This window comes from Ovis canadensis, chromosome 3, assembly GCF_042477335.2.
Source record: "Ovis canadensis isolate MfBH-ARS-UI-01 breed Bighorn chromosome 3, ARS-UI_OviCan_v2, whole genome shotgun sequence".
Taxonomy (NCBI): Eukaryota; Metazoa; Chordata; class Mammalia; order Artiodactyla; family Bovidae; genus Ovis; species Ovis canadensis.
In genome coordinates, this window is record NC_091247.1 from 182,901,750 (window position 1) to 182,927,454 (window position 25,705).

The 25,705-nt window shown below is 46.2% G+C and overlaps 1 protein-coding gene across 2 annotated transcripts in view; it reads right to left on the reverse strand.

The window, feature by feature from the left end:
• SYN3 (synapsin III) overlaps positions 1 to 25,705 on the reverse strand; it is a 490,317-nt gene that overhangs the window by 444,574 nt on the left and 20,038 nt on the right. For both annotated transcript variants that reach the window (XM_069585265.1, XM_069585264.1), the window contains exon 2: positions 9,877 to 10,334. In XM_069585265.1, coding sequence (XP_069441366.1) covers positions 9,877 to 10,187 — 311 coding nt within the window. In that variant the 5' untranslated portion in view covers positions 10,188 to 10,334. The remainder of the gene's footprint in view (positions 1 to 9,876; positions 10,335 to 25,705) is intronic.

Below are 25,705 nucleotides of genomic sequence, written 5' to 3' on the forward strand. Positions count from 1 at the left end.
GTTGCCAGCCTAGTTGTACTGGAACCTGCACGTGATGGGGGCTCACTCCCTCACTGGGCAGCCCACGTGGTCTTCTTCCCATTACATACACTGAGCTGACACACCTCCCTCTTTGTCTGCTTTACTGGCCTCAGTTCTACCAGTTGGGAGCCACATGAAACCGGTCCTCTAGCCACGACGGTTTCTAAACTTGGCTCTTCATCATTTTAAAAATGTCTCCTGAGCTCTCCTCTGGATATTCTGTCTCAGGAGTTCTGGAAGAGCCTCTCAGAGTGGCTGTCCCACACTCATTCTGACTCCTATTATCAGCACCCCCATCCGCACTTGCATTCCTGAACCAAGCCTCTCTCTTGCACACAGTCTTGATGGGACTGTCCCCAAGTGTCCCCAGGACATCTTATGGAACCAGTCAGGTTTGTTCTTGCCCAGGAATTTTATTTTTAAGCAGAGAGGCACAAAGCTTGGAAGACAATAGGAGCTGACTTCTCCAGAGAGTGTTCACAAGTTCCTGCCTCTTAGGTCCAGACAGAGCCCTGGGTCCTGACCTCTCCAAAACTTGGGTCTTCTTGTTTTCTCTTCATTCTGTGAGCCTCCAGCATATTTTCCATAAACCCTCCATTTTGCCTAAGTCAGCCAAAGTCATTTCTTTTTCTTGCAAACAAAGAACTCTATCCATACAGAAGGTGAAGAGCAGTACCTGATAATCTGAATGTCATTCTGACGGAAACAGTGCTTTGGGGACCGTGATCTCAGTTTATTGTCATTGTTTGATTGATGAAGGCACTGAAGCCTGGAGAGGACAGGGGCCCCCCTGAGATCTCACAGCATCAGCAGGGAACAGGGAAGGCTCCCCTCAGATCTCACAGCATCAGCAGGGAAGGGGGAACTGGAGAAGACACAGAGTCCATCAGACTCCTCCCCGTGCTACCTTCTGCTCTAAGACACTTCCCCCAGATTTCCTAGCCACACTCTCACAGGGTGAAGACTCTACCAGGGCAGGAGACAACTCTTCACTGTTTTCCCCCCCTCCCTCTCGCCGTGCAAGAGCAGGGGAGGAAGCGGCCGGGGCACAGAGCCTCTGGATTGGATGGCGAGAAGACCTCACGGAGAGAGGTCAGCACTTGAAAAATTCCTCAAGTCAAAGGGCTCGGGGCCTGGGTGCCACACAAGGCCCTCACTGTGTGCGGACATTGTCCCCCTGATAAAAGGGGCCGGGCCTGGGAAAGCGGCGCTGGTGTCCAGGCGACAGGCCAGGCTGCTGGGGAATGCCCAAGGCCCCTCCCGCACCAGGCACCAGGGCGGAGGGAGGGGGAGTGGCAGGGGGTGCCCAGAGTGGGAGGACAAGCCCAGAAGTCCAGCACCACCCCAGGTTGCAGGGGGTGGCTTGTATGAATCTGTGAATGAAGGGAGTAAGAGGATGGCAAGACCCCTCTCACCAGGCCTTTCCTAGCTCCCTGCCCCCCACTGCTGGATTTCCCCACAGGGAACAGGCAGGGCTTACCCTTATTTCAAGGAGAGTCTTAGGGGTAGAGGAAGAGGTGGGTGGGGGGAAACATAAGGATTTTGTTCCCTAGAGCCTAGTGTCCCCAACAGACAGGTGTAAATCCTGCCTTGAGCCCCTGACCAACTCTAGGAGGAGGGGAACCAGCCCGGTCCCCGTCTTCCCATCTTCAGAGCAGACAGTGTGCCAGCCCACCAGCGCCCAGACAGCCCTCCTCCGGGGCTTCTAGAGCGCAGCCCTCAGGCACGTCCAGCTGAGCTGAGAAACGTGCCAGCGGCTTCCTCCCCACCGGCTGCCAGGGCCACTGCATTCACTAGCAGTTAGTATCACAATTAGCTGGGGTTTAATATTTATTTCATTTTATTTATTTGGCTGTGCAGGGTCTTAGCTGCAGCACACAGGATCTTCCGTCTTCACTGTGGCATGTGGAGTTCTCGTCACAGCATATGGGATCTTTGGCTGTGGCATGTGGGATCTAGTTCCCTGACCAGGGACTGAACCCGCGCCCCCTGCATTGGGAGTATGGAGTCCTAGCCACTGGACCACAGGGAAGTCCCTGCAATCAACCGTTAACACCATCACCATTTCAGTGCCCGTTACGACAGCTAAGCCCAGTACCAGCCCCCTCCACGTCTTACTGACCCTTCGTGAGAGGTGCCACGATCCTGCCTTACAATGGAGGAATGTGAGGCCCAGAGGCCAGACTCCCCCAAGGTCTCATGAGTGAGAGAGAGGAGGGGGTCCAGGCAGTCTGCCTCGAGACTGTCCACTCTATTTTGTTCCTGCCCTGCTGGTGACTGCGACTGTTCAGTCCTCATCACAGGCCGGGAAAGCAGCTTCCTGAGAATGAGGTCAATGGAAGGGGTGGGAGGGCTGGTTTGGCTCCCCAACCAGAAAGCAAGGACGCACAAAGGCCAGCTTCTCACTGGGCCCATGTTAGCAGGGCTGGGCACTGCCTCTTGTTGCCACCCTCCGTTAGTAGGGTGGAAAGATAAACTAACAGACATCTACTTAATTATGAACTCCAGATAAACAACAAATAATTTTGTGGTACAAATCTATATATTGCATGGGATATGCTTATACTGATTCACTGTCTAATTATTAATTGGACATCGCCATTTTTACTGGCTAAAGCAACAAGCAACTCTACCCAAAAGCCTCTGCTGGTGATGCCAGCTCTGAATTTAATACCCCCTTCCCACCCACTGCAACCCTCCCCCGACAAGACGGCACAGTGGGAAGCAGAAAGTCCTGGTCTCCCTGGGGCCAATTAGGCCACAGCAAGGCTTCAAGGGGCTGCCAAGACTCCCTGAGCTCACGAGTGTCTGGATGGCTACAGGAAACCCCACTTCCCCTGGCACCTCAACATTCTGGCTGCCCAAAGGCACTGGTGGAGGGGGTGCTTGAGGCGGGTACTTTCCTCTGAGGAGGAGGCCACTGCGCTTGGCCACCACGCTGTAACAGGGAGTCCTGCCCTTGGACATGAGTGTGTGTGCCCACATGAGTCAGACACGCGCGTGTGTGGGTGTGTGTGCTCACACGAGGCTCCAGAGCCCTGCTCCGGAGCCCTCAGGCACAGCACACGAGGCATGTGCTCAGGTGGGAGAGGTTAGGATGACAGGAGAACAGGGATGCCAGACTCGTCAGCTGGCCGGCCTGAGCCAGCTGCACACGCCACTGTGCCTGCTCTCATCCCGGGCTCGGAGCCTTAGCTCCCTTCTTCACACAAGGAGAACAGTAATAGTACTCCATACAGTTGTTGAGAGGATTAAATCAGAGAATCTATGAAAACCATTTAGCACAATGTCTGGTCATGCAAGGGCACAGGTGCTTGCCATATGACAAGGAGGAGGACCTGACCGCATTCCCAAAGAGCTCTTGGTTTCTTCATTTGTGTGTTCACTCATTTTCAACCTAGACTTCTTAGCACCTACATCATGCCAAACACTGAAGCCCTGGGAAACAGTCAGCAGGAGGTAGGGCACCATCAGATACGCCTGCAAAGGAGTTGGTCCTGTTAAAGCCCCAGCCTACCCCTCTCCCGTTTTGGTCTCTCAATCAGTGCATGGTATGTCTGTGCCTTGCTTTCTTGTCTGTAAAATCCTTCCTAGGAAAATTAGAAAGTGTGACTGGCGGTGGAATACTGGCTGGCTCTCTAGGAGACCTAAAAATCCTGGTTTGCAGCATGTGCCCATTTCCACGGTGTAAATGCACTCATGGTGGCCAGTGTGACTTCCGGTTAGACTGAGCGGTGTAAGAGGGGAAAAGGGGACTAAAGAATGCCACCAAGGTCACTCTCAGCATCACTGTCACACCTTCACCCTTGCCATTACCTGTAACGTCACCTCCAAATCACTTGTTCAATCAACAGATGTTTCCCAGCACCCATTATCTACCTGCCCTGTAGGCAGATAGATAACTTAAAATACACTTCATCATGCCACCACAGCACACATCATGCTGTGTTGTAATTGGCTTTAGGTAGTTGTCTCTTCTGCAAGAACAAGGCCTGTGTCTTATCCTTTTTGTATCCCTGGAGCCCACCATGTAATATATTTTCAGTTAGCATATGTCATTGTCCGAAACCGTTCCAACCAGAACAGCCTGCATTGGGCATCATGGGGCCTGAAATTCAGCTTACTTCCGCTTAGTCTAACCGGAAGTCACACTGGCCACTATGAGCGCATTTACACCATGGAAATGGGCACCCACTGCAAACCAGGATTTTTAGGTCTCCTAGAGAGCCAGCCAGTAGGCTCTGGGACACAAAGACAGCAAGTAGGCATGGGTGGCTGGTGGTGCGGGGGACACAAATTATCACACAACATAGCAACTCTCAGTGAATCTAGAATGCACAAGGTGCTTTAATTAGTATCATTAACCATCATATAGTAGGATGAGCCAGCCTCACAAACTCCAGGCTGAAAGGATAGTAGCTAAGGGGTGTTTAAAATTAAGAATCCCCTTTTCATTTCCTCCTCAACAAGTAAAAGAAAAAGGAAATCCTAGAGAAGAGTGGAGAATAAGAGGGAGGGTAACAATGGATCAACCCTGGACATTCACTAGAAGGACTGATGCTGAAGCTGAAGCTCCAATACTTGGCCACCTGATGCAAAGAACTGACTCACTGGAAAAGACCCTGATGCTAGAAAAGATTGAAGGCAAAAGAAGAAGGGGGTGGTAGAGGATGAGATGCTTGGATGGCGTCACCGACTCAATGGACATGAGTTTGAGCAAACTCCAGGAGATGGTAGAGGACAGGGAAGCCTGGTGTGCTGCAGTCGATGGGGTCACAAAGAGTCAGGCACCACTGAGCGACTGCACAACAACAACAGATCATTGCTGAAAGAGCAGAGCAGCCATTCTGGGAACAAGGACCATGGGAGGCAAGAGGAGGGAGGGTTTCAGAGACCCCTGGAGGGAGGGGTCGGGGGCCAAGCCTTAGCTGCTTTATGCCCCCTTCACCCCAACATCCCCCTCCCAAGCCCATCCAGGCTCCAGAGACCTTGAAGGTAAAACTGAGATCAAGAAGTACACCCAACCTTGTTATGAAGAATCTTTTTTTGGGGTTATGATCAATGGTCTCATTTTGGAAAAAAAAAAAAAAAAAAAAAAAATCAAACCTAGGGTTCTAGTACATTCTGTGTCAATAATTTACACTGTAGATTACTGCTTTTCAGTGTAAGGCAGCTATATGAGATTGTTAAAACAAATAAGTAGATGAATTTTTTAAATTATTGCTACAGAATGTACCGGAACCCTAGGTTTGATTTCTTCAAAATAAGAACATTGATCATGACGATAACAAGATCTCAGTTTTACCTTCAAGGTCTCTGGAGCCTGGATGGGCTTGGGAGGAGGATGTTGGGGTGAAGGGGCAATACATACTGAAACATAAACAGCCAAGACTTTATACACAGGTGAATAAAACTGGTAAGCCCTCAACGGTATGCACTATATTGCTGACTCTTGAAGTAAGGTGAATTTCAGGCCCCATGATGCCCAATGCAGGCTGTTCTGGTTGGAACGGTTTCGGACAATGACATATGCTAACTGAAAATATATTACACGGTGAGCTCCAGGGATACAAAAAGGGTAAGACACAGGCCTTGTTCTTGCAGAAGAGACAACTACCTAAAGCCAATTACAACACAGCATGATGTGTGCTGTTCTGGCATGATGAAGTGTATTTTAAGTCATCAAAGGAGGAAGTCATTAGCACTGTTGGCAGGGTAGGTGTGTCAGGGAAGACTTCAGAGAAGAAGTGAAACTTGAGCAGGCTTTTGAGGATGAATGGAGATTGGCCCAGTGAACAACAACATAGGGAAAGGCATTCCAGGTAGCAGGGAACAGTATGGGCTAAGGCAGAGGTGTGTTTGAAAACTACAAACCTTTGCTATTCCTGTGGAATAAGCAGCCAAGCAGGACGCTGAGCTGGAGGCAGACCTAGAGGGAGGGCAGACATGCTTACAACGCTGACTTTGGACTTGAGGGCAATGATGTGCCACCTAATGGTTATAAAAGGTGACACATGGCGGGGCATGGGAATAAACTTACAAGATTTGATTTTGGAAAGAGAGTACTTTGGTGGTAACATGAAAGGTATACCGGAGGCAAGGTCAACACTAGAGGACTGACACCAGTCAAAGTGCTGGAAAACAGGCAAGAGAATGAGTGGAGAGGGCTGAAGAAAAATGAGCCTGAAATCCATCTGTTGTATTTCTCCTTTCCCCTGTGGTTCTCAAACCCGACTGACTGCCCATCATCCCAGAGGACAGTACCAGCTTTAGTTCAGAGGGACTCCTGACCCAGATTTTATTGGGGGGTGAGTCTGGCCCAAAGCTCCCCAACCTCTCTGATGTAGCCAGGCTGACCTCTGGGGCAACCCCAAAAGGTCGTGGGATCTCAAAATGCTCTGCCATCAGTCCCTCTTTCCAGTAAAGGCAGCTTTGGGATCCTCTGTGTCTCCACAAAAGACGGACAGTCCTCCTCTCCCTCACTTCCCCCTGGCCACTGGCCAGGTATCATTCATCCTTGGGAGGCCCAGATTGGTTCCGAGAGTCTGCAAGCTGGCCTCTGTCAGGAAGCAACAGGGGGAGGTTCCTGTAACTCTCTCACCCTCTAGGAAACCTGATTCTACAGCAGGGTCCTGGACCAGGAAAGGGGTGACAGAGAGAAGGAACTAAGGCTGACAAGGGAGAAAAGGGAGCCACATTGTTCCTGATGGGTTCACGCTCAGTCCAGACGTGGATCATCTCCCCCTCTCATTACCATCTCAAAGGAGAAAGAAAGGGGCTGTGTGAGCGGGCTTCTCCCTCTTCAACAGCTTCTTCCTCTCAGGAGACAGTCTGCACAATGAAGGAGGCACTGGGCAAGGGGCTGACCCCAGAGGCAGCCAGATTCTGCCAAAACTAGCCAGGGACAGTGGGGCTAGCCCGCCACCTGCTGGCCGCTCCTGGTATGGGAGGACGACAGGTATCCATCTGGAACTTGGCAGGGAAGAAATCGGGATTCTAAGGCAGCCAGCAAAAGTTCTCAGGTTCTTAAAGAATCTAGGATGCGTTCTGTATGAGAAGCTGTCATGTGTGGGTTGGAAGTCTCCGTCACAAACAGCCAATGAATGCTAACTCTCAGGTGACATTATAATGAGGCTCAGTTTCTCGCCGTTCCACTTTTAACCCTCTGAGAGGCAAGAAAAGTGGACTGCTCCTCTCAATCCCTAATTAACCTGTGGGCATATGAAGCATGACTGAAACAGACCAGCAGAAATTCCTCTAGCCAAAAACTGTGTCCCCCACCAGGGTGCACAGACTAAAATTCACACACTGGTCACTCCTGTGGATTAGAGAGATTGAAGACCAAAGTCAAAATTAAAATGTCACTTGGCTAAGGTAATTTATGGCATTTCAGTCTCATTAGCTGTGTGCCTACACTAAACTGCACACCATATGGGCACTGGGTTGGGGGGCAGACAGAGATTAATTAGTAAGACTCAATGTTATCACCTGAGAGCTAGTAGGGAAGATTGACCATTAGAAAACCATAGCACAGTGGGGATAAATCCTAATGTATTCTGCCTAATATTGGGCATAAAGAAATTAAATAAGTATGCCTACAGGGGTTGCAGTCAAGATGATTAATACTGCACAAAAGGTCACAATAGTCTGTTATAATAATATGCACTTAAATAGCACTTACTGTCTACTAGACACATCCTAAACACTTTTATAGTAATTCAGATTTCAACCGTACTTACATATATTAACTCTACAGGTAGGTACTATTTTACCATTTAGGTGCAGTAACTTTCAAAGGTCATATAGCTATTATGGGGTGAGATTTGAATCCAGATAGCTCTGAAGTCTGAATCCTTAATCACCTTGCTGCCATTTATTAGCTCAAGATCCACACAGAAAGTAATGTTTTTGACAATACCCCTTCCCAAGACCATATTATGGCAAACCGTGACTGAACCAGAGATGGTGCAGTCAACAGAGAACACTCAAAATCAAGGTCAAGTTGGGTTAAAGAGAAACAGAGGACTGCAAAAGCCATGTAGACATTCTGATAACCAGGCAGATAGGCAGCATGACTGCACAGACAGGGGTGAGTGAAATCAACACCTCTGCAGAAATCAACCCCTTGGCTCAGAACCTAAATATGATGCTCTACATAACCTCACAGGCAGAGATGAACAACACTTCATGTAAGACCCTTCAAGCATCACTGAAAACAACTCAGAATGGATCAGAATAGAGGCCAGGCACCCGACCACCCTGGTTAAGACGAAGTGATTCCATAGCAGGAAAATAAAGGCTAAAGTCTGAACGTGCTGAACATGCTTTAATGTTGACTGCATTGAATATGTTATAAACTATAATTACCTCCCACTCCAAAGTACAGGCTCAACCATCCCCAACCTGAGTTCACTTTTCAAGGAATGAATGTGAGCACACACACCCATGTTAGAGTAAGAGAGCACTGGCACGCTCAGGGAACTGAATATATTAACTGCTTCCTGTATGTGATACCTGCTTACTGGATGCTGGTTCTGCGCCTACTCTGCGGTGGCTTCTGGAGGCACACACAGGAAACCTTGCCCTCCAGCCCCCATGGCCATCCATGGGTCCACTGCCAGAACTGCCCTGAACGGGGTGCCTCCGGGTCTCCAAATTTAGGGTTACTGGACTGCAAATTCTGTCTCCAACTGGACTGATAATACGTATCTTCTCTACCAAAAATTTCAGATAGAGACCTCTTTTCCACCTGCATGCAGCATCTTGTGGGCAGGGCCTGTTCATTACTTATCTGAGTACCTAAGGCTGTTATGAGAGCTGACTCACTGGAAAAGTCCCTGATGCTGGGAAAGACTGAGGGCAGGAGGAGAAGGGGACGACAGAGGATGAGATGGCTAGATGGTATCACTGACTCAATGGACATGACTTCGGGTGGACTCTGGGAGTTGGTGATGGACAGGGAGGCCTGGCGTGCTGCAGTCCATGGGGTTGCAAAGAATTGGACACGACTGAGCGCCTGAACTGAACTGAAGGCTGTTATTTGCACTCAATCAGTGCTCAGTAACTACCTGTGGAACTACTGCTACAGTGACCTTGACACATGTGTCCAGTCTCTGCATTCCAGGCAGGATGCTTCCTGTCTATCAGGATGAGGCACACCTGGGAAGAGACTGGAAGGGATGTCATTTCTGCCCACCTTTGCTGTCCTGTTAAGACAGGTTCTGGAACCAGACTGCCAGTCAATGGAAGAGTAGGAATGCAAACTCAGGCACTCTGGTCCCTCGAGATTAAGGACTGCGGATTTTTGTTGGTTTCTTTTACCCTCAGAGCAACCTCACTCAATGAGGGAGCATGGCTGAAGCTCAAAGAGGCTAAGCAACTTACCACAGTTATTTCAGGTTTTTAAAGCTCTCTATTACTAGGAAAGTTAGCAAAGCACATGCACCACATATTATGCAATAGTCGCTGTGGGCCCTGGGCAGTAGCCCGCATCGAATGTATGAGGAAGCTAGCGGCAAGCCATATGAACAGCACAGTAAGTGGCACAACGAAGCCTCCACAGCCTAACGTTCCTTCACATCAGGCTTTGCTAGGAGATAGGCTATATGATATTTTCTAGTGAGCTTTTTGGGTTTTGGATTTGCAGGTGAGAGACTACAGACCTTAAATATAAAGCCCTTTGGACACAGTGTGGCACAAAGTAGCTGCTGTGGTGCCTGGCATTAAAGTCCTTCCCTCCTGCCAGTCTCTGATACCAGAGTCTCTCACAGCTCTTCCCTTCTCTTCCCCAAGAGTGAGATAAGCCCCGTCTCCTCTCCTGCCCTTAGGTGGGGGCACCTGCAGATTGCTGCTTACCAGTCTGTGTGGGCATCATCGATCACCAGCAGGATCCTGGGCCTCTGAACAACAGGTGTGGAGGGACCCGGAGGCTCCATCAGCCCTGAGGGGGCCTGTGAGGTCTGCTTCATGGCACTGGAGAAGGAGCTAAAGAGGCTGGATCCTGGAGAGGAGAAGGAGGCTGCCAGGGGCTGAGGGTGCCTCCTCTCCATGGCGGGGGATGCAGGGGAGCTGGTGGAGCTGTCTGGGCGCTGCAGGTCCGTCATGTAGCCGTTAGGCAGGTTGGCCACAAAGCTGCTGTCAGAGAGGCGCCGCCGGAGGAAATTCATGGCTGTGATGGACGAGATGGCTTGTTCCTACTTGGACTGTCTAGGTGAGGCCCAGAACACAGGCTGCCAGGAGAGGGAGGGGCAGGGGCTCGGGCCGGAAGAGCTGGGGGTCCCACACAAGCCGGCTGCAGCTGTCTCTTCTTCCACCTGTGGAAAGAGGCCAAGAAACATACTAGTGCAAACGACCTCAGCCCCTTAAGAGCAAACCGATGACGCCCCTTCTTGCCCTGCTCCTGGGGGCAGTGCAAAGGAGGACATCTTTTTGGCAAGGAATTTGGCAACATCTAATTAGAGCACACCCATTTAACCTACAATTTCCATTTTCGGAATTCTACCCCAAGAAAGCAATCCGAGTTACAGAAAAAGCCTCTTGGACAAATGTATTTATCACGGCATTATTTACACTAGCAGAATACTGGAAAGTCTTTCAGCGTTTGACCACAGGATAATAAATATGTAAACTACAAGCACATCCAGCGGAACCTTTTGTGGCTATTAAAAAGAGGTACTTAAAAAGGGATTTTAGTCACGCAGAAAAAATTTCATGTTTTAGTTTAAAAGATCGTGATATAAGATTATAGGTTCAGAATGACTACAACCACATAAAAGTTGAAATAACAAAACTTTGGAAAGAAAAAGACATCAGGATGTTAACAGTGACTATATCTGCATCACTGAATTACATGGGTTTTGTTTTTTCCAGTTACCTGTATTTTCCAGATTTTCTAGAATATATACAGCTGCGAACTGAATTGTGTCCTTCAAATTCGTATGTTGAAGCCCTCACCAGTAACATGCTGGTATCTGGAGATGGGTTCTTTCAGAGGTAGTGGGGTTAGGTGAGGCCATGAGGGTGCTGCTCTTGTGAGAGCATTAACGTCCTCATAAAAAAAGACAAGAGGGAGTTTGCTATTCCTCGGCCATGTGAGGACACACGGGGAGGCAGCCGTCGCCAAGCCAGGGAGACAGCTCTCTCCAAAAACCATCCATTCTGGCACCCTGACCTCAGACTGCCAGCCTCTGGAACTGTGAGAAAACAAATTTCTGTTGTTTAAGCCAACCTGTGAAATTTTGTCAGGACAGCCCAGCAGCTTAATAAATAAATGAAGTCCTTTTCCAAACAGAGCAAAATAAGTTTTAAAACACCAAATTATTCATTTAAGATCAAAATTTCTCACTGGGAAAGATGATGGTTTCAATCATACAATTTGACCCGACCTATATTTTATTTTGTGTTTAGAGATTCCTTTATGTTTTTGCTGAGCTAAAATTTACTTAGAGATGCACAGCCCGTAAGTGTACAGTTCTTGGAGTTTTGATATATGTATATGCTGGCATAAGATCTGTTATACTCCAGTCATCTCAGGAAGTTTTCCTGTGTCCCTTTCTAGCAATCCACGTGTCCTCATCAGCAAAGGCTCTGCTGATGTCTATCATTGTATGTTAATTTTACCTATTCCTGACCTTTATATAAATGTGATTGTGTATTATTCCTTTATGCGTGGCTTCTTTCCCTCAACATAATGGTTTCAAGACTCAGCTATGCTGTCTGTAACAAGTCACTCTTTTTTATCACCGAGTAGTGTTCTGCTAGATGAATAACTACATATTGTTACTCCATTCTCCTTTTGAGGGATGTTTGAAATGTTTTCAAAAAAAAAAAAAAGAAAGAAATGTTTTCAGTTTGGGGTGGGTATTCTGAATAGAATTGCTCTAAGGATGTTTTAAGTAATTTTGTGGAGAGAGAAACAAAAAAAGGGGAAAGGCTGGGGTGAAGAGACAGAGAGGCTGGTCAAGAGACTGACTTTTTCTTTGGGAAAATATCTAGAAGTTAATTTGTTAGGTCATGGGCAGGCATATGTCTCACTTTTTAAGAAACTGTCCAAAACCCTCCCATAGTGGTTGGGACAGTTCCCTTATAGTCTTAGTTGGCTTAGAGTTTTTATCACAAATGGATATTGCATTTGTCAAGTGATTTTCTAAATTAATTAAGATGATTGACTACGACTCAGATCATGAGCTCCTCATGGCAAATTCGGGTTTAAATTGAAGAAAGTAGGGAAAACCACTAGGCCGTTCAGGTATGACCTAAAATCAAATCCCTTATGACTGTACAGTGGAGGTGACAAATAGATTCAAGGATCAGATCTGGTAGACAGGGTGCCTGAAGAACTATGGATGGAGGTTCGTCACACTGTGCAGGAGACACTGACCAAAACCATCCCAAAGAAAAAGAAATGCAAAAAGGCAAAGTGGTTGTCTGAGGAGTCCTTACAAATAGCTGAGGAAAGAAAAGAAGCCAAAGGCAAGGGAGAAAAGGAAAGATAAACCCAACAAAACGCAGAGTTTCAGGGAATAGCAGGAAGAGATAAGAGGGCATACTTCAATGAACACCAAAAAGTAGAGGAAGACAATACAATGGGAAAGCCTAGAGATCTCTTCAAGAAAATCGGAGATACCAAGGGAAGATTTTATGCAAGGATGGGCATGATAAAGGACAGAAGCAGTAAAGACCTAACAGAAGCAGAAGAGATTAAGAAGAGGTGGCAAGAATACACAGAAGAACTATACAAAAAAGTCTTAATGACCCGGATAACCACGATGGTGTGGTCATATCTAGAGCTAGATATCCTGGAGTGTGGGCTCAACTGGGCCTTAGGAAGCATCACTACAAACAAAGCTGGAGGAAGTGATGGAATTCCAGCTGAGTTATTTCAAACCCTAAAAAATGATGTTAAAATGCTGCACTCAATATGCCAGCAAATTTGGAAAACTCAGCAGTGGCCACAGAACTGGAAAAGGTCAGTTTTCATTCCAATACCAAAGAAGGGCAGTGCCAAAAAATGTTCAAACTACTATATAATTGTGCTCATTTCTCATGTTAGTAAAGTTATGCTCAAAGTCCTTCAAGCTAGGCTTCAACAGTATGTAGACTCAGAACTTCTAGATATACAAGCTGGATTTAGAAAAGGCAGAGGAAACAGAGATCAAATTGCTAACATTTGTTGGATCATAGAGAAAGCAAGGAAACTCCAGAAAAAAAAAATCTACTTCTGCTTCACTGACTATGCTAAAGCCTTTGACTGTGTGGATCACAACAAACTGTGGAAAATTCTTAAACCAGACCACTTTACCTGTCTCCTGAAAAACCTGTATTCAGGTTAAGAAGCAATAGTTAGAATAGAACATGGAACAATAGATTGGTTCAAAATTGGGAAAGGAGTAATACAAGACTGTAAATTGTCACTCTGTTTAATTTATATGTAGAGTACATCATGCTAAATGCTGGGCTGAATGAATCACAAGCTGGAATCAAGACTGCTGGGGGAACATCAACAACCTCGAATATGCAGATGATACCACTCTTATGGCAGAAAGTGAAGAGGAACTAAAGAGCCTCTGGATGAAGGTGAAAGACTGAGAGTGAAAAAGTTGGCTTAAAACTCAACATTCAAAAAACAAAGATCATGGCATCTGATCCCATCACGTCATGGCAAATAGAAGGAGAAAAAGTGGAAACAGTGACAGATTTTATTTTCTTGGCTCCAAAATCACTGCTGATGGTGACTGCAGCCATAAAATTAAAAGACACTTGCTCCTTGGAAGGAAAGTTAAGAAAAACCTAGACAGAATGTTAAAAAGGAGAGACTTCACTTTGCCGACAAAGGTCTGGATAATCAAAGCTGTGGCTTTTCCAGTAGTCATGTATGGATGTGAGTGTTGGACCATAAAGAAGGCTGAGTGCCGAAGAATTGATACTTTCAAACTGTGGTGCTGAAGAAGACTCTTGAGAGTCCCTTGAACAGTAAGGAGATTGAACCAGTCAACCCTAAAGAAAAATCAATCCTGAATATTCACAGGAAGGACCGATGCTGGAGTTGAAGCTCCAATACTTTGGCCACCTGATGGGAAGACCTGACTCATTAGAGAAAACCTTGATGCCGGGAAAGACTGAAGGCAAAAGGAGAAGAAAGCGGCAGAGAATGACGTAACGCTTAGATAGCATCACTGACTCAATGGACATGAATTTGAGCAAACTCTGGGAAATAGTGAAGAAGAGGGGAGCCTAGTGTGCTGCAGTCCATGGGGTCACAAAAAGTCAGACACAACTTAGCAACTGAACAACAAGGTTTTTAAAAATCATGTATTTGCTTAATGTGATGAGTTACATTAATTGATTTTCAAATGTTAAACCAATCTTTCATTCCTAGAATAAATCCCACATAGTCATAGTGGATTACCCTTTTTATATAATGCTGGGTTCAAGCCAAAAATATTTTGTCGAAGATTTTTTACGTCCATATTCATGAGAAATCTGGTCTGTGATTTTCTTTTTTGTGAATGTCTTTGCCAGGTTTTGATACCAGCATAATGTTGACCTTACAAAAATATATTCTGAAGTGTCCCTACCTTTTCAATTTTCTGAAAGTTTGTGTAATATTGGGGTTCTTTCCCCCCTTAATTTATTGACAGAATTCAACAGTGAAGCCATCTGGGGCTGATTTTTTTCTTTGTTGGAAAGTTTTTAACAATTACCTCAAATGCTTTTATAAATCTATTCATATTCTCTGTTTCTTATTATTTCAATATTGGCAATATATGATTTCAAACAATTTGTCCATTTCATTTTAATTGTATAATTTATTGGCACAAAGTTGTTCATAGCATTTATTAACATTTCATTTTCTGCAAGATCTGTAGTAATTTCCCGATATTCCTGATACTAGTCATTTGCTTTTTCTCTTTTTGATTAATCTGTGTTAAGAATTTATAAATTTCATTAATCTTTTTTTTTTCATTAATCTTTTAAAGAAACTACTTGCAGCTTTTTATATTTTCTCTATTGTTTTCTATTTCACCTCTATCTGCTTTTTATTACTTCTTCTCTTCTTACTTCGGGTGTAAGATTTTTAATTTCCTCTTTTTTCTACATTCTTAAGATGGAAATATACCACTAATTTTGAACCTTTCTTCTTTTTAATACAGGCAGTTAAAGCAATGTATTTCCCTCCATGCACTTTAGCTGAATCCAAAAATCTGACATGTTATATTTACATTATCATTAAATTAAAATTATTCTTATTTCTTTCTAATTCTTTTTGACCTATGTGTTATTTAAACATATCTTTAATTTTCAAACTCCAGTGCTTTTTCAGATATTGTAATGTTATTGCTTTTAATATGATTCATTTATGATTAATGAACGCAGTCTACAGGGGTTTAATCCTTCAACATCTTTGACATCCACTCAGATTAATTTTATGGCTCATCATGGTCTATCTTGATGAATGCTTCATTTTCACTTGAAAAGAACATGTATTCTGCAATCGCTGGGTACAACATTCTATAAACATCAATTAGACTGTTGTTAAGTCAAGTTCCCCTGGAAACTGACTCTGCCAGGATGACTTGGAAGCAGAAAGTTTATTGGAGAGTGTTTCCATGATTAATAACTGCAAGCATGAAAAGCACAAATGGGCAGAAGGAGGGGTTGAACTGGAATACAGTTTTCACAGAGGCCTCACCTGATCTTATTGGGAGCATGGATTGGGGGACATCTCCTTAGATTTCCTTATTTTCTAGCCACTCTGATAGCCTGTATTCTGCATGTGTGCTTGCTAAGCTGCTTCAGACCCATCCAAATATTTGAGACCCTGTGGACTGTAGCCCACCAGGCTCCTCCGTCCATGGGATTTCCCAGGCAAGAATACTGGAGGGGTCACCAGGCCCTCGTCCAAGGGATCTTTCTGACCCAGGGATCGACCCATGTCTCCTACATCTCCTGCACTGGCAAGCAGGTTCTTTACCATTAGCGCCACCTGGGAAGCCCCAGACTCTGCCTGCTTCCTGTCAAATCAATTAAAATTGCAGCTTCCTGCTCTGGTTCTAGCTTCTCCCTGCCATACAGACTGGGGAGTGCTCTACAGAGAAGAGCCACATCAATGTGAATCTCACTTAGTAGGGGCAGGTGCATTTTTTCAAGGGTTAAATCTCCTCCAGATCCCACCTACTTTTTATTTCTCTCCAAAAATCTCAATTAGGTTCTTTCAAATACTTTATCCAAAATTTATCATTATCATCCATGACAGGGTTAGTCCAACACAAGCTACTGAGCAATTATTGGATCTGAACATCTTCCATTTCTTTCAAATACTGGATAGAAAAGTTTACAAATAGAGGTGAAGGGACCTTAGAGATTATTTAACAATCTTTTCTTTAGGAACTCTGGTCAACCTTACACTGGCGGGAATCCACCACCTTTCGAAGCATTATGTTTTTTGACCAACTCCAATGTTCATTAAAGACTCATTCTGTCATTTCTTCCACTGCAGGCCCTGGGGGAGCTTATCATCTGGTAAAGGGAGGCAGATAATGGACAAAAACTCATGGACTGGGGCAATACACAGAGTGCTGTTATAGACATTAACAGAGAAGGCCTCTCTGAGAGGTGACTTTTAAGCTGAGATGTAAGGATGAGGGGAAAGGGAAGTACATACGCAAAGGCCCGGAGGTAGGAAAGTATTAGCCACATCTGATGAACAGAAGGAAGGACAGCTCAATCAGAAAATAAGGAGAAGACTTTTATAAGAAAATGTTTAGAGAAGTAGAAAGGAGCCAAATCATGAAGGGGCATCTTGAGAATAATTCTGATTTTATTCCAAGGGTGAAAAGTAAACCATTGGATGAGTATAAACAAGAGGCAGACATAATCTCGTCTGCCTGGCCACTGTGTGGAAAACAGACTGCAGAGCACGTATATGGATGCAGCAGCCAAGTTAGGAGGCTGTTAAAATCACTTAGGTCCTTAGGTATAAAAGAAGGGAGTTGGATTATGTGATTTGCAAGGTGTCTTCCTGTTTTGTGAGTCACTGATTTCCTGTGCCACTAGACACTGGATATCTCTTCAGTGACAAACTTAATTTGATGGTGGGACCAGGGGGGAGTGAGGGAGATGCTGGAAGGAAAGAAATTGGAACAGAAGATCAGAAGACCCTGGGATAAAATCTTTCTGGGATAGAATTCAGGAGAGGGCAAGTGAGGACTCAGCCCCACACTATGCCACCACTGGCCACTAGAGGGCACGAGTGACCACATGTGCTTAGTTTTTCAGCCCTGTCCGACTGTTTGTGACTCCCATGGACTGTAGCCGGCCAGGCTTCTGTCCATGGGGATTCTTTTGGCAAGAATACTATAGTGGGTTGCCATGCCCTCCTCCAGGGGATCTTCCCAACCCAGGGATCAAACCCAGGTCTCCCGAATTGCAGGTGGATTCTGTACTGTCTGAGCCACCAGGGAAGCACACCAGACAGAAAAATAAAACATATCATAAAGCAACATATTCAAAACTGGGAAAGGAGTAAGTACATCAAGGTTTTATACTGTCACCCTGCTTTTTTAACTTATCTGCAGAGTACATCATGTGAAAACATTGGGCTGGATGAAATTCAAGCTGGAATCAAGACTGACGGGAGAAATATCAATAACCTCAGATATGCAGATGACACCACCCTTATGGCAGAAAGTGAAGAGGAACTAAAAAGCCTCTTGATGAAGGTGAAAGAGGAGAGCGAAAAAGCTGGCTTAAAACTCAACATTCAAAAAATGAAGATGATGGCATCTGGTCCCATCACTTCTTGGCAAATAGATAGGGGGAAAATGGAAACAGTGACAGATTTTATTTACTTGGGCTCCAAAATCAGTGTGGACAATGACTGCAGCCATGAAATTAAAAGAAGCTTGCTCCTTGGAAGAAAAGCTATGACCAACCTAGACAACATATTAAAAAGCAGAGACATCACTTTGCTGACAAAGGTCTGTAGAATCAAAGCTATGGCTTTTCCAGTAGTCATGTATGGATGTGAGAGTTGGACCATAAAGAAGGTTGAGCGCCAAAGAACTGATGCTTTCAAACTGTGGTGCTGGAAAAGACTCTTCAGAGTTCCTTGGATTGCAAGGAGATCAAACCAGTCAATCGTAAAGGAAATCAACCCTGAATATTCACTAGAAGGACTGATGCTGAAGCCGAAACTCCAATACAGTGGCACCTGATGCGAAGAGCTCACTCATTAGAAAAGCTCCTGATGCTGGGAAAGATTGAAGGTGAGAGAAGGGGAGGACAGAGGATGAGATGGTTGGATGGCTTTACCAATTCAATGGGCATGAGTTTGAACAAGCTTCGGGAGTTGGTGACGGACAGGGAAGCCTAGCGTGCTGCGGCTTATGGAGTCACAAAGTGTCAGACACGACTGAGTGACTAAACAATGTAAAGCAACTTTGCAGGCTTACTTCTTGGAGACTGTAGCAGGTGGGAAGACTTTTCTGTGAAGGTTTTAAAAGGATGGAGACTTCTCACTTGTTAACAGAGCCACACAACAGAAGGTATAAATCATACGGATGCAAGCTTTGCATCAAAGCATAAACAACCCCACAGAGTTAGACCTGCCCCATAGCAGCACCAGCTACTGATCATGAAGATAAGCAACTGATCATGAACTGGACAGGAGAGTGGACATCTCTGCACAGGTGTCTCACTGACACAGACACCCAGACTCATTTCTGTGCTCATCCTCAGATGATTTTTTGTACCCGGCCTTCCCTTCCTCCCAGAAGTACCACTATCCATCCACTCACTTTGGCCAGAACTTGAATATCACCTTTTGCTCCTCCTTATGCCTCAGCAGTTTCAGCCACTCAGTCACCGGGTCCTGTCAATTCTGTCCCCCAAAACATCTTTAATATCGTCTCCTCCCCTCCATCAATCCTATCACTGTCTGTTTCACAGACTAAGGTAAAAAACGGACCAGTGACCTTAACAGAGACCTCACCAAAGATACACAGATGGCAAATCAGCTCACAAAAGGATGCCCCAAATCAACTGTCGGCAGGGAAATGAAAATTAAAATAACAGTGAGATACCACTACACACCTATGAGAATAGCCCAAATCTGGAACACCGGCAACACCTGAGGCTGATGAGGATGTGGAGCATCAAGAACCCTCACTTGTGGCCACTGAGAAGGCGTGGTAACACTGACTTTGGAAGCAAGTCTGGTGGTTTCTTATACAACTTTAACTCCTACTACACTACCCAGCAATCATGCTCCTCGGTATTTAGCCAAAGGAGCTAAAAAATGTATGTCCACACAAAAGAATAACCTGCACAAGAATGTTTACAGCAGGATGCTTATTCATAATTGCAAAAACTTCAGAAGAAATCAAGATGTTCTTCAGAAGTGATAAATAGACTGTGGTACATCCAGGCAAGTGAATATTATTTAGTACTAAGAAGACACTCACCGGCAAAGTCCATTAACAATGTCTAAGAAATCAAAACAGAATCTGCCTAATAAAGTAAAATCTAACCTTTTTTTCTCCTTTGCGTTTAGTCTGGTTTCACTTGCTCACAGGAAACTGCCTGCAGATGCCCCCTAACCGGCACTTCAGACCAGGGTTCCCAGTGCAAAGTGGCTGCACCCTACACTTCAGAGCTTGGTGGGCTGTGTGCAGAGATAATGCACACGGCACCTCATTTCAGGATGGCGGCAGAGGGCCATGTGCAGAAACACTGCTCTCGGCACCTCACTTCAGGATGGCGGCACTCGGCACCTCACTTCAAAATGGCGGCAGAGGGCCGTGTGCAGCAGCACACTCTCGGCACCTCACTTCCGGATGGCGGCAGGGGGCCGTGTGCAGAAGCACTGCTCTCGGCACCTCACTTCCGGATGGCGGCCCTCGGCACCTCACTTCCGAATGGCGGCCCTCGGCACCTCACTTCCGGATGGCGGCCCTCGGCACCTCACTTCCGGATGGCGGCAGAGGGCCGTGTGCAGAAGCACTGCTCTCGGCACCTCACTTCCGGATGGCGGCAGGGGGCCGTGTGCAGAAGCACTGCTCTCGGCACCTCACTCTAAATGGTGACACTAGGCCAGGTGCAGAAGCACTGAGCTCCACATTTTGATCTGAACAGTGGGGAGTAGCACAGCGGCACCTGCTGGGCAAGAACTCCGCCTCCCTCCGTGTGGAGAAAAACCCTACAAAGCTGCCCTGCCCGTGGCGTGTTTGAGAGGCGTGTATTCTAGTGCACAAGCTTGCACCTCTCCACCCTTTGATTTAAGGATTAGCCTTTCCTTTGCCTCTAAACCAAACTCGATCTCATTCTGGCTGCTCGAACAATACTGAGCAGAAGGACCCTTGTTGAGGACCAGCTCCAGAAAGTCAGAACAAAATGAGCTATAAAAGCCATGAAAAGACACAGAGGCACCTTAAATGTGTGTGATTAAGCAAAAGAAGGGGCTTCCCAGGTGGCGCAGTGGTAAAGAATCCACTTGCCGATGCTGGAGACACAAGAGATGCAAGTTGGATCCCTGGGTCGGGAAGATCCCCTGCAGCTGGAAATGGCAACCCACTCCAGTATTCTTGTCTAGAAAATTTCATGGGCAGAGGAGCCTGGCGGGCTACAGTCCATGGGGTTGCAAAAAATCAGACACCACTGAGCACCACGCACTAAGCAAAAGAAGTCAGTCTGCAAAGGCCATGTACTATGTGCGATTCCAACTATATGACATTCTAGAAAAGACAAAATTATGGAGTTAGCAAATGGTCAGTGGCTGCAGGGATTATGGAAGGGGATGGGAAGGTGGAAGGGGGATGAGGTCTGACACTGGTGGGAGGATGAAGAGACAGAGCACAGAAGATCTGTGAAAATACTTACAGTATAATACTCATAGCAGTGAAAATACTCTCTATGATGCCATAATGATGGATACATGTCCTTAGGCATTTGTCCAAGCCCACAGAATGCCCAAGAGTGGACTCTAAACTGTGGACTTAGGTGATTAAATGTGTCAATTTTGATTCATCAGTTTAACAGATGTACCACTCTGGTGGGGATGTTGATAGTGGGGGAAGCTGTGCATGTGATGGGGCAGCGAGTATAAGGAAATCTTTCTACCTTGCTGACAAGTCGTCAGGAACCTTACACTTAAAAAAAAAAAAATGCCTTACTGAAAACAAAAAAAGGATTCCTCAAGTGTAAGACCCCCACCAAACCCCCACTAGGGATGACCCTAGCCTTAGCACTCTGGTGCTGGACACTGCTGGACACAGACAATGAGCCTTAAGCTTAAACTCATGGACTCTGGAACTCCACTGCCTGTCTCTAATCCCAGCTCTGCTACCTACTACCTACACAGCTTCACTGTACCTCAGTCTCCTCATCTCTAAAATGGAGACAATACGTATCTCAAAAGGATCTTGTGAAAATGAAGTGGCTTAATATACGAAAAGAATCCAGAACAGTCCTGGCACAGGATGAGCAGCCTGCGTTAGCTGTTGTTACCACACTGACTGCTTTCTGGGCTGTGATTGATAGCTCAGTTGGTAAAGAATCTGCTTGCAATGCAGGAGACCCCAGTTTGATTCCTGGGTCGAGAAGATCCGCTAGAGAAGGGATAGGCTACCCACTCCAGTATTCTTGGGCTTCCCTTGTGGCTCAGCTGGTAAAGAATCTGCCTGCAATGCAAGAGACCTGGGTTCAATCCCTGGGTTGGGAAGATCCCCTGGAGAAGGGAATGGCTACCCACTCCAGTATTCTGGCCTGGAGAATTCCATGGACTATATAGTCCATGGGGTCACAAAGAGTCGGACACGATTGAATGACTTTCACTTTCACTTTTCCGATTGCCAGGAGGTCTGGCAGTGTGGTCCACTTCTATCTGGGATGCAGTGTGGCAGGGTCTGCAGGATCCACAAGAGAACAGGCTTTGGATGGACCAGACTTTGAGACCTGGTCTGCCTCTTGTGCCCAATTGCTTCAGTCATGTCCGACTCTTTGCGACCCTATGGATTATAGACTGCCAGGCTCCTCTGTCCATGGGATTCTCCAGGCAAGAGTACTGGAGTGGTGGGTTGCCATGCCCTCTTCCAAGGGATCTTCCTGACCCCGGGACCGAACTTGCATCTCCTGCACCTCATACACTGCAGGAGGATTTTTTATCCATTCAGCCCCCTGGGAAGCCCAGTCTGTCTCTGGCAGCTTAGTAATACTTTGGCCACAGGTTCTTGGTCTGCAAAATGGAGGTGCTAATCTCTGCCCTCCCTACTCCATATGTCTTTAAGCAGACGGAAATAAAATGCACTAAACTGGTTTTCAATATGTTCATGTTTTTAAGTTAACGTTGGGTAAAACTGACTTTTGGGGAGTACAGTTCTATGAATTTTAACACATTCATGAAGCCACCACCACAACCAGGGTAGAGAACAGTTCCATCGACCCACAGGAAATTGCTTTTTAACCTTTTATGTGCTCTGCAAATGTTGGCATGATGTTTCATCGGCTAATACCTGGCTCTCCGACAAGGGGGTATCAGATAAGGACTATTCAAGGCGTGGTACCTTTCTTAGAACATTATGGGAAAAGGACAAATTCCAGGAATTGAACCTCCTGATCATCAGTTGCCTTTGCACTGGTTGTTCCTTCACCTGCAGCATCCTTCCTACAGATACCTGCATGGCTCCTCCCTCATCTCCTTCAGATCTTTGGTCAAATGTCACCTTCTCAGTGAGGCCTCCCCCGACCACCTGAGGTTAAGCCATCTGTTTCTTTGGATCTCTCTTACTCTACTCCACTTGTTCCTTTCTCCCAAGCATACATCACCTTCTATAAACTACATACTCTACCTATTTACTGTCCTTATTGTTGGTCCTCTGCTCCCCGATAGAATGTAAGCCCCCAAAGAACAGAGACTCTTTTCTGATTTGTTCATGTATCTCCAGCACTTAGAAAAGTGCCTAGCACATAATAGGGGCTCGATACATATTTTTTGAGTAAACCTGCTTAAAATAACAGGAACAAAATTAAACCCTCCTTATCTTTTGTTGGCGAAGACTAAATGTGTAATTGTGTAAGAGGAAGCATCCATCCTAGTGGATGCATATAAAGCCTAAGCTGGGCCACAGTTGGAATAACAGGAGGGCATAACCAATTTCATTTTTTTAGTTAACTCCTTCTCTATGAAGAAATACCAAGACTCTTAATTCTCTCTCACCATCTTTGGCTTAATGAGTGCTGAAAAATTTTTCTTTTTCCTCCCCAACTTGGAACCAGAGTTTGGGTAATTAACAACTGTTTAAAACTCCTTCTGCCTGAGCAGAAAGTTTAAAAATTCATGGAGACAACATGGGCTGAGCTTCATCCATATATTGATGAGCACAGGCAGTGTGGGTGAGCCTTCGAACTCAAAGAGTGTGCCAGTCAAGTTGCAGAGCTAAGAGATGCTTAACTTCCTGAAAAAAAGGTCAAACATGCATCTGCCGAGGGAACAGCTCCATTTCCACATAACAGATCCGCCAGGCCTTTCATCCTCCGAGCTCTGTTCCAGCCACAACTACATGAAAGTGTGCGCTGTCTTTGATGAGTTCATATCCACTCACAGGGGCCCAGATCTCCTGTGAGAGGCAACACTCTGGTTCCCACAGGTGTGACACTGTGGATCCCCAGCCAAGAACTGGAGCTTTGGAGACAGGATTTGTAGGTTATTAGAAACCACCTGGGCAGGGGGCTTCCCCCTGGGGCTCACAGATAAAGAATCCGCCTACAATATGGGTTCGATCCCTGAGTCAGGAAGATCCCCTGGAGGAGGTCATGGCAACCCACTCCACTGTTCCTGCCTAGAGAATCCCATGGACAGAGGAGCCTGGCAGGCTACAGCCCATAAGGTTGCAAAGAGTCAGACACTGTGCTTCAGTCAGACACACAACCAAAGTGGCGGAGCACTGAAGTGACTGATAACAAGCCGTCCGGGAATGGGAGGAATTGGGAGGAACTGGGAGACTGAGATTGACACATAAACACTTCTGATACTGTGTATAAAACAGATGACCATTGGGAACATATTGTACAGCACAGAGAACTCTACTTAACTCTACTTGTAGAGTTGACCTGAATGAGAAGGAACTAAAAAAAGGAGGGATATATGTATATGGACAGCTGATTCATTTTGCTGTATAGAAAAAAACTAACACAACATTGTAAAGCAACTATACTCCAATAAAAATCAATTTAAAAAAGAGAAAGAAATCACCCTCCCCACCTTGACATACATCCAAATAGAGAAATGCCAAAGGAGAGTCACAAAAAGTGTTCATGTACGTGAATATTGACATTTAGCAAACGAGACTGGGACGTAGGCTTTGTGTTATCCGACCATCATACGGGCTTGTCTCTGAGTTATCAAGACATTCCTCTGAAGGTCATTGTCAAAAATACAAACAACCTGAAATCTGGAGCTAAATGGTCATCTTTGGCCCCTCTCATTGCTGTCCATGGTATGCCCTGCAAAGTAAACTAAGGAAATTTCTAGTGATGTTAACTTATTGTAAAATAAAGTAAAAACCACAAGTGGTTTGGAAGACATATTGCACAATGTAATTTCTAGGCTTTTTCATTCTAAACTGGGTCCAGTTTTAAATACCTCATGCTGCCTTCCTAAGATGAAGACTAGATAACAGACAGACAGGCACACAGGGAACCCAAGCGTGACACCCAGGAACCTGCCCTGTCCTGCTGCTAAGTCACTTCAGTCGTGTCCGACTCTGTGCGACCCCATAGACGGCAGCCCACCAGGCTCCCCCGTCCCTGGGATTCTCCAGGCAAGAACCCTGGAGTGTGTTGCCATTTCCTTCTCCAATGCATGAAAGTGAAAAGTGACAGTGAAGTTGCTCAGTCGTATCCGACTCTTAGCGACCCCATGGACTGCAGCCTACCAGGCTCGTCCATCCATGGGATTTTCCAGGCAAGAATACTAGAGTGGGATGCCAATGCCTTCTCCGAAGCCCTGTCCTATCCAGTCTCAACTCCAAGTGAATGGAGAAAATGGAGCGCAGAATGGTATCAGGATCTCCTTGCGCTGATCACAGCTGTATCCCTGTCAGGGTCGGCCCAGAGTCAGCTGCTACTGCTGCTGCCAAGTCACTTCAGTCGTGTCCGACTCTTGTGTGACCCCATGGACTGCAGCCCACCAGGCTCCCCCGTCCCTGGGATTCTCCAGGCAAAAGTACTGGAGTGGGGTGCCATCGCCTTCTCTGCCAGAGTCAGCTGTGTGATGCTAATCTGCACCAGCTTCAGGCAGTACCCCGTGTTGGCCTCTTCCATCATCTGGGAAAAAGCAGACAACACAGCTGCCAGCATGGCCAGAAGAGCATCTGCATCACTGCTGCCCAGCCAGAGGCAGGCAGGCCTCCAGGACTGCTGTGGCCCTGTCAGACAGCACTTCACTTCCAGTCTCCAGGCTGGGTGACGCGTGATGTTTGCAAAGCAGAGCGAGGGAGTAAGTGAGCCAGAACTCTTTGCAAAACCAGCCGGCATGGAAGTATGAAGTCGCTCAGTCGTGTCCGACTCTCAGCAACCCCATGGACTTCAGCCTACCAGGCTCCTCTGTCCATGGGATTTTCCAGGCAAGAGTACTGGAGTGGGTTGCCACTGCATTCTCCAGAGGATCTTCCTGGCCCAGGGATTGGAC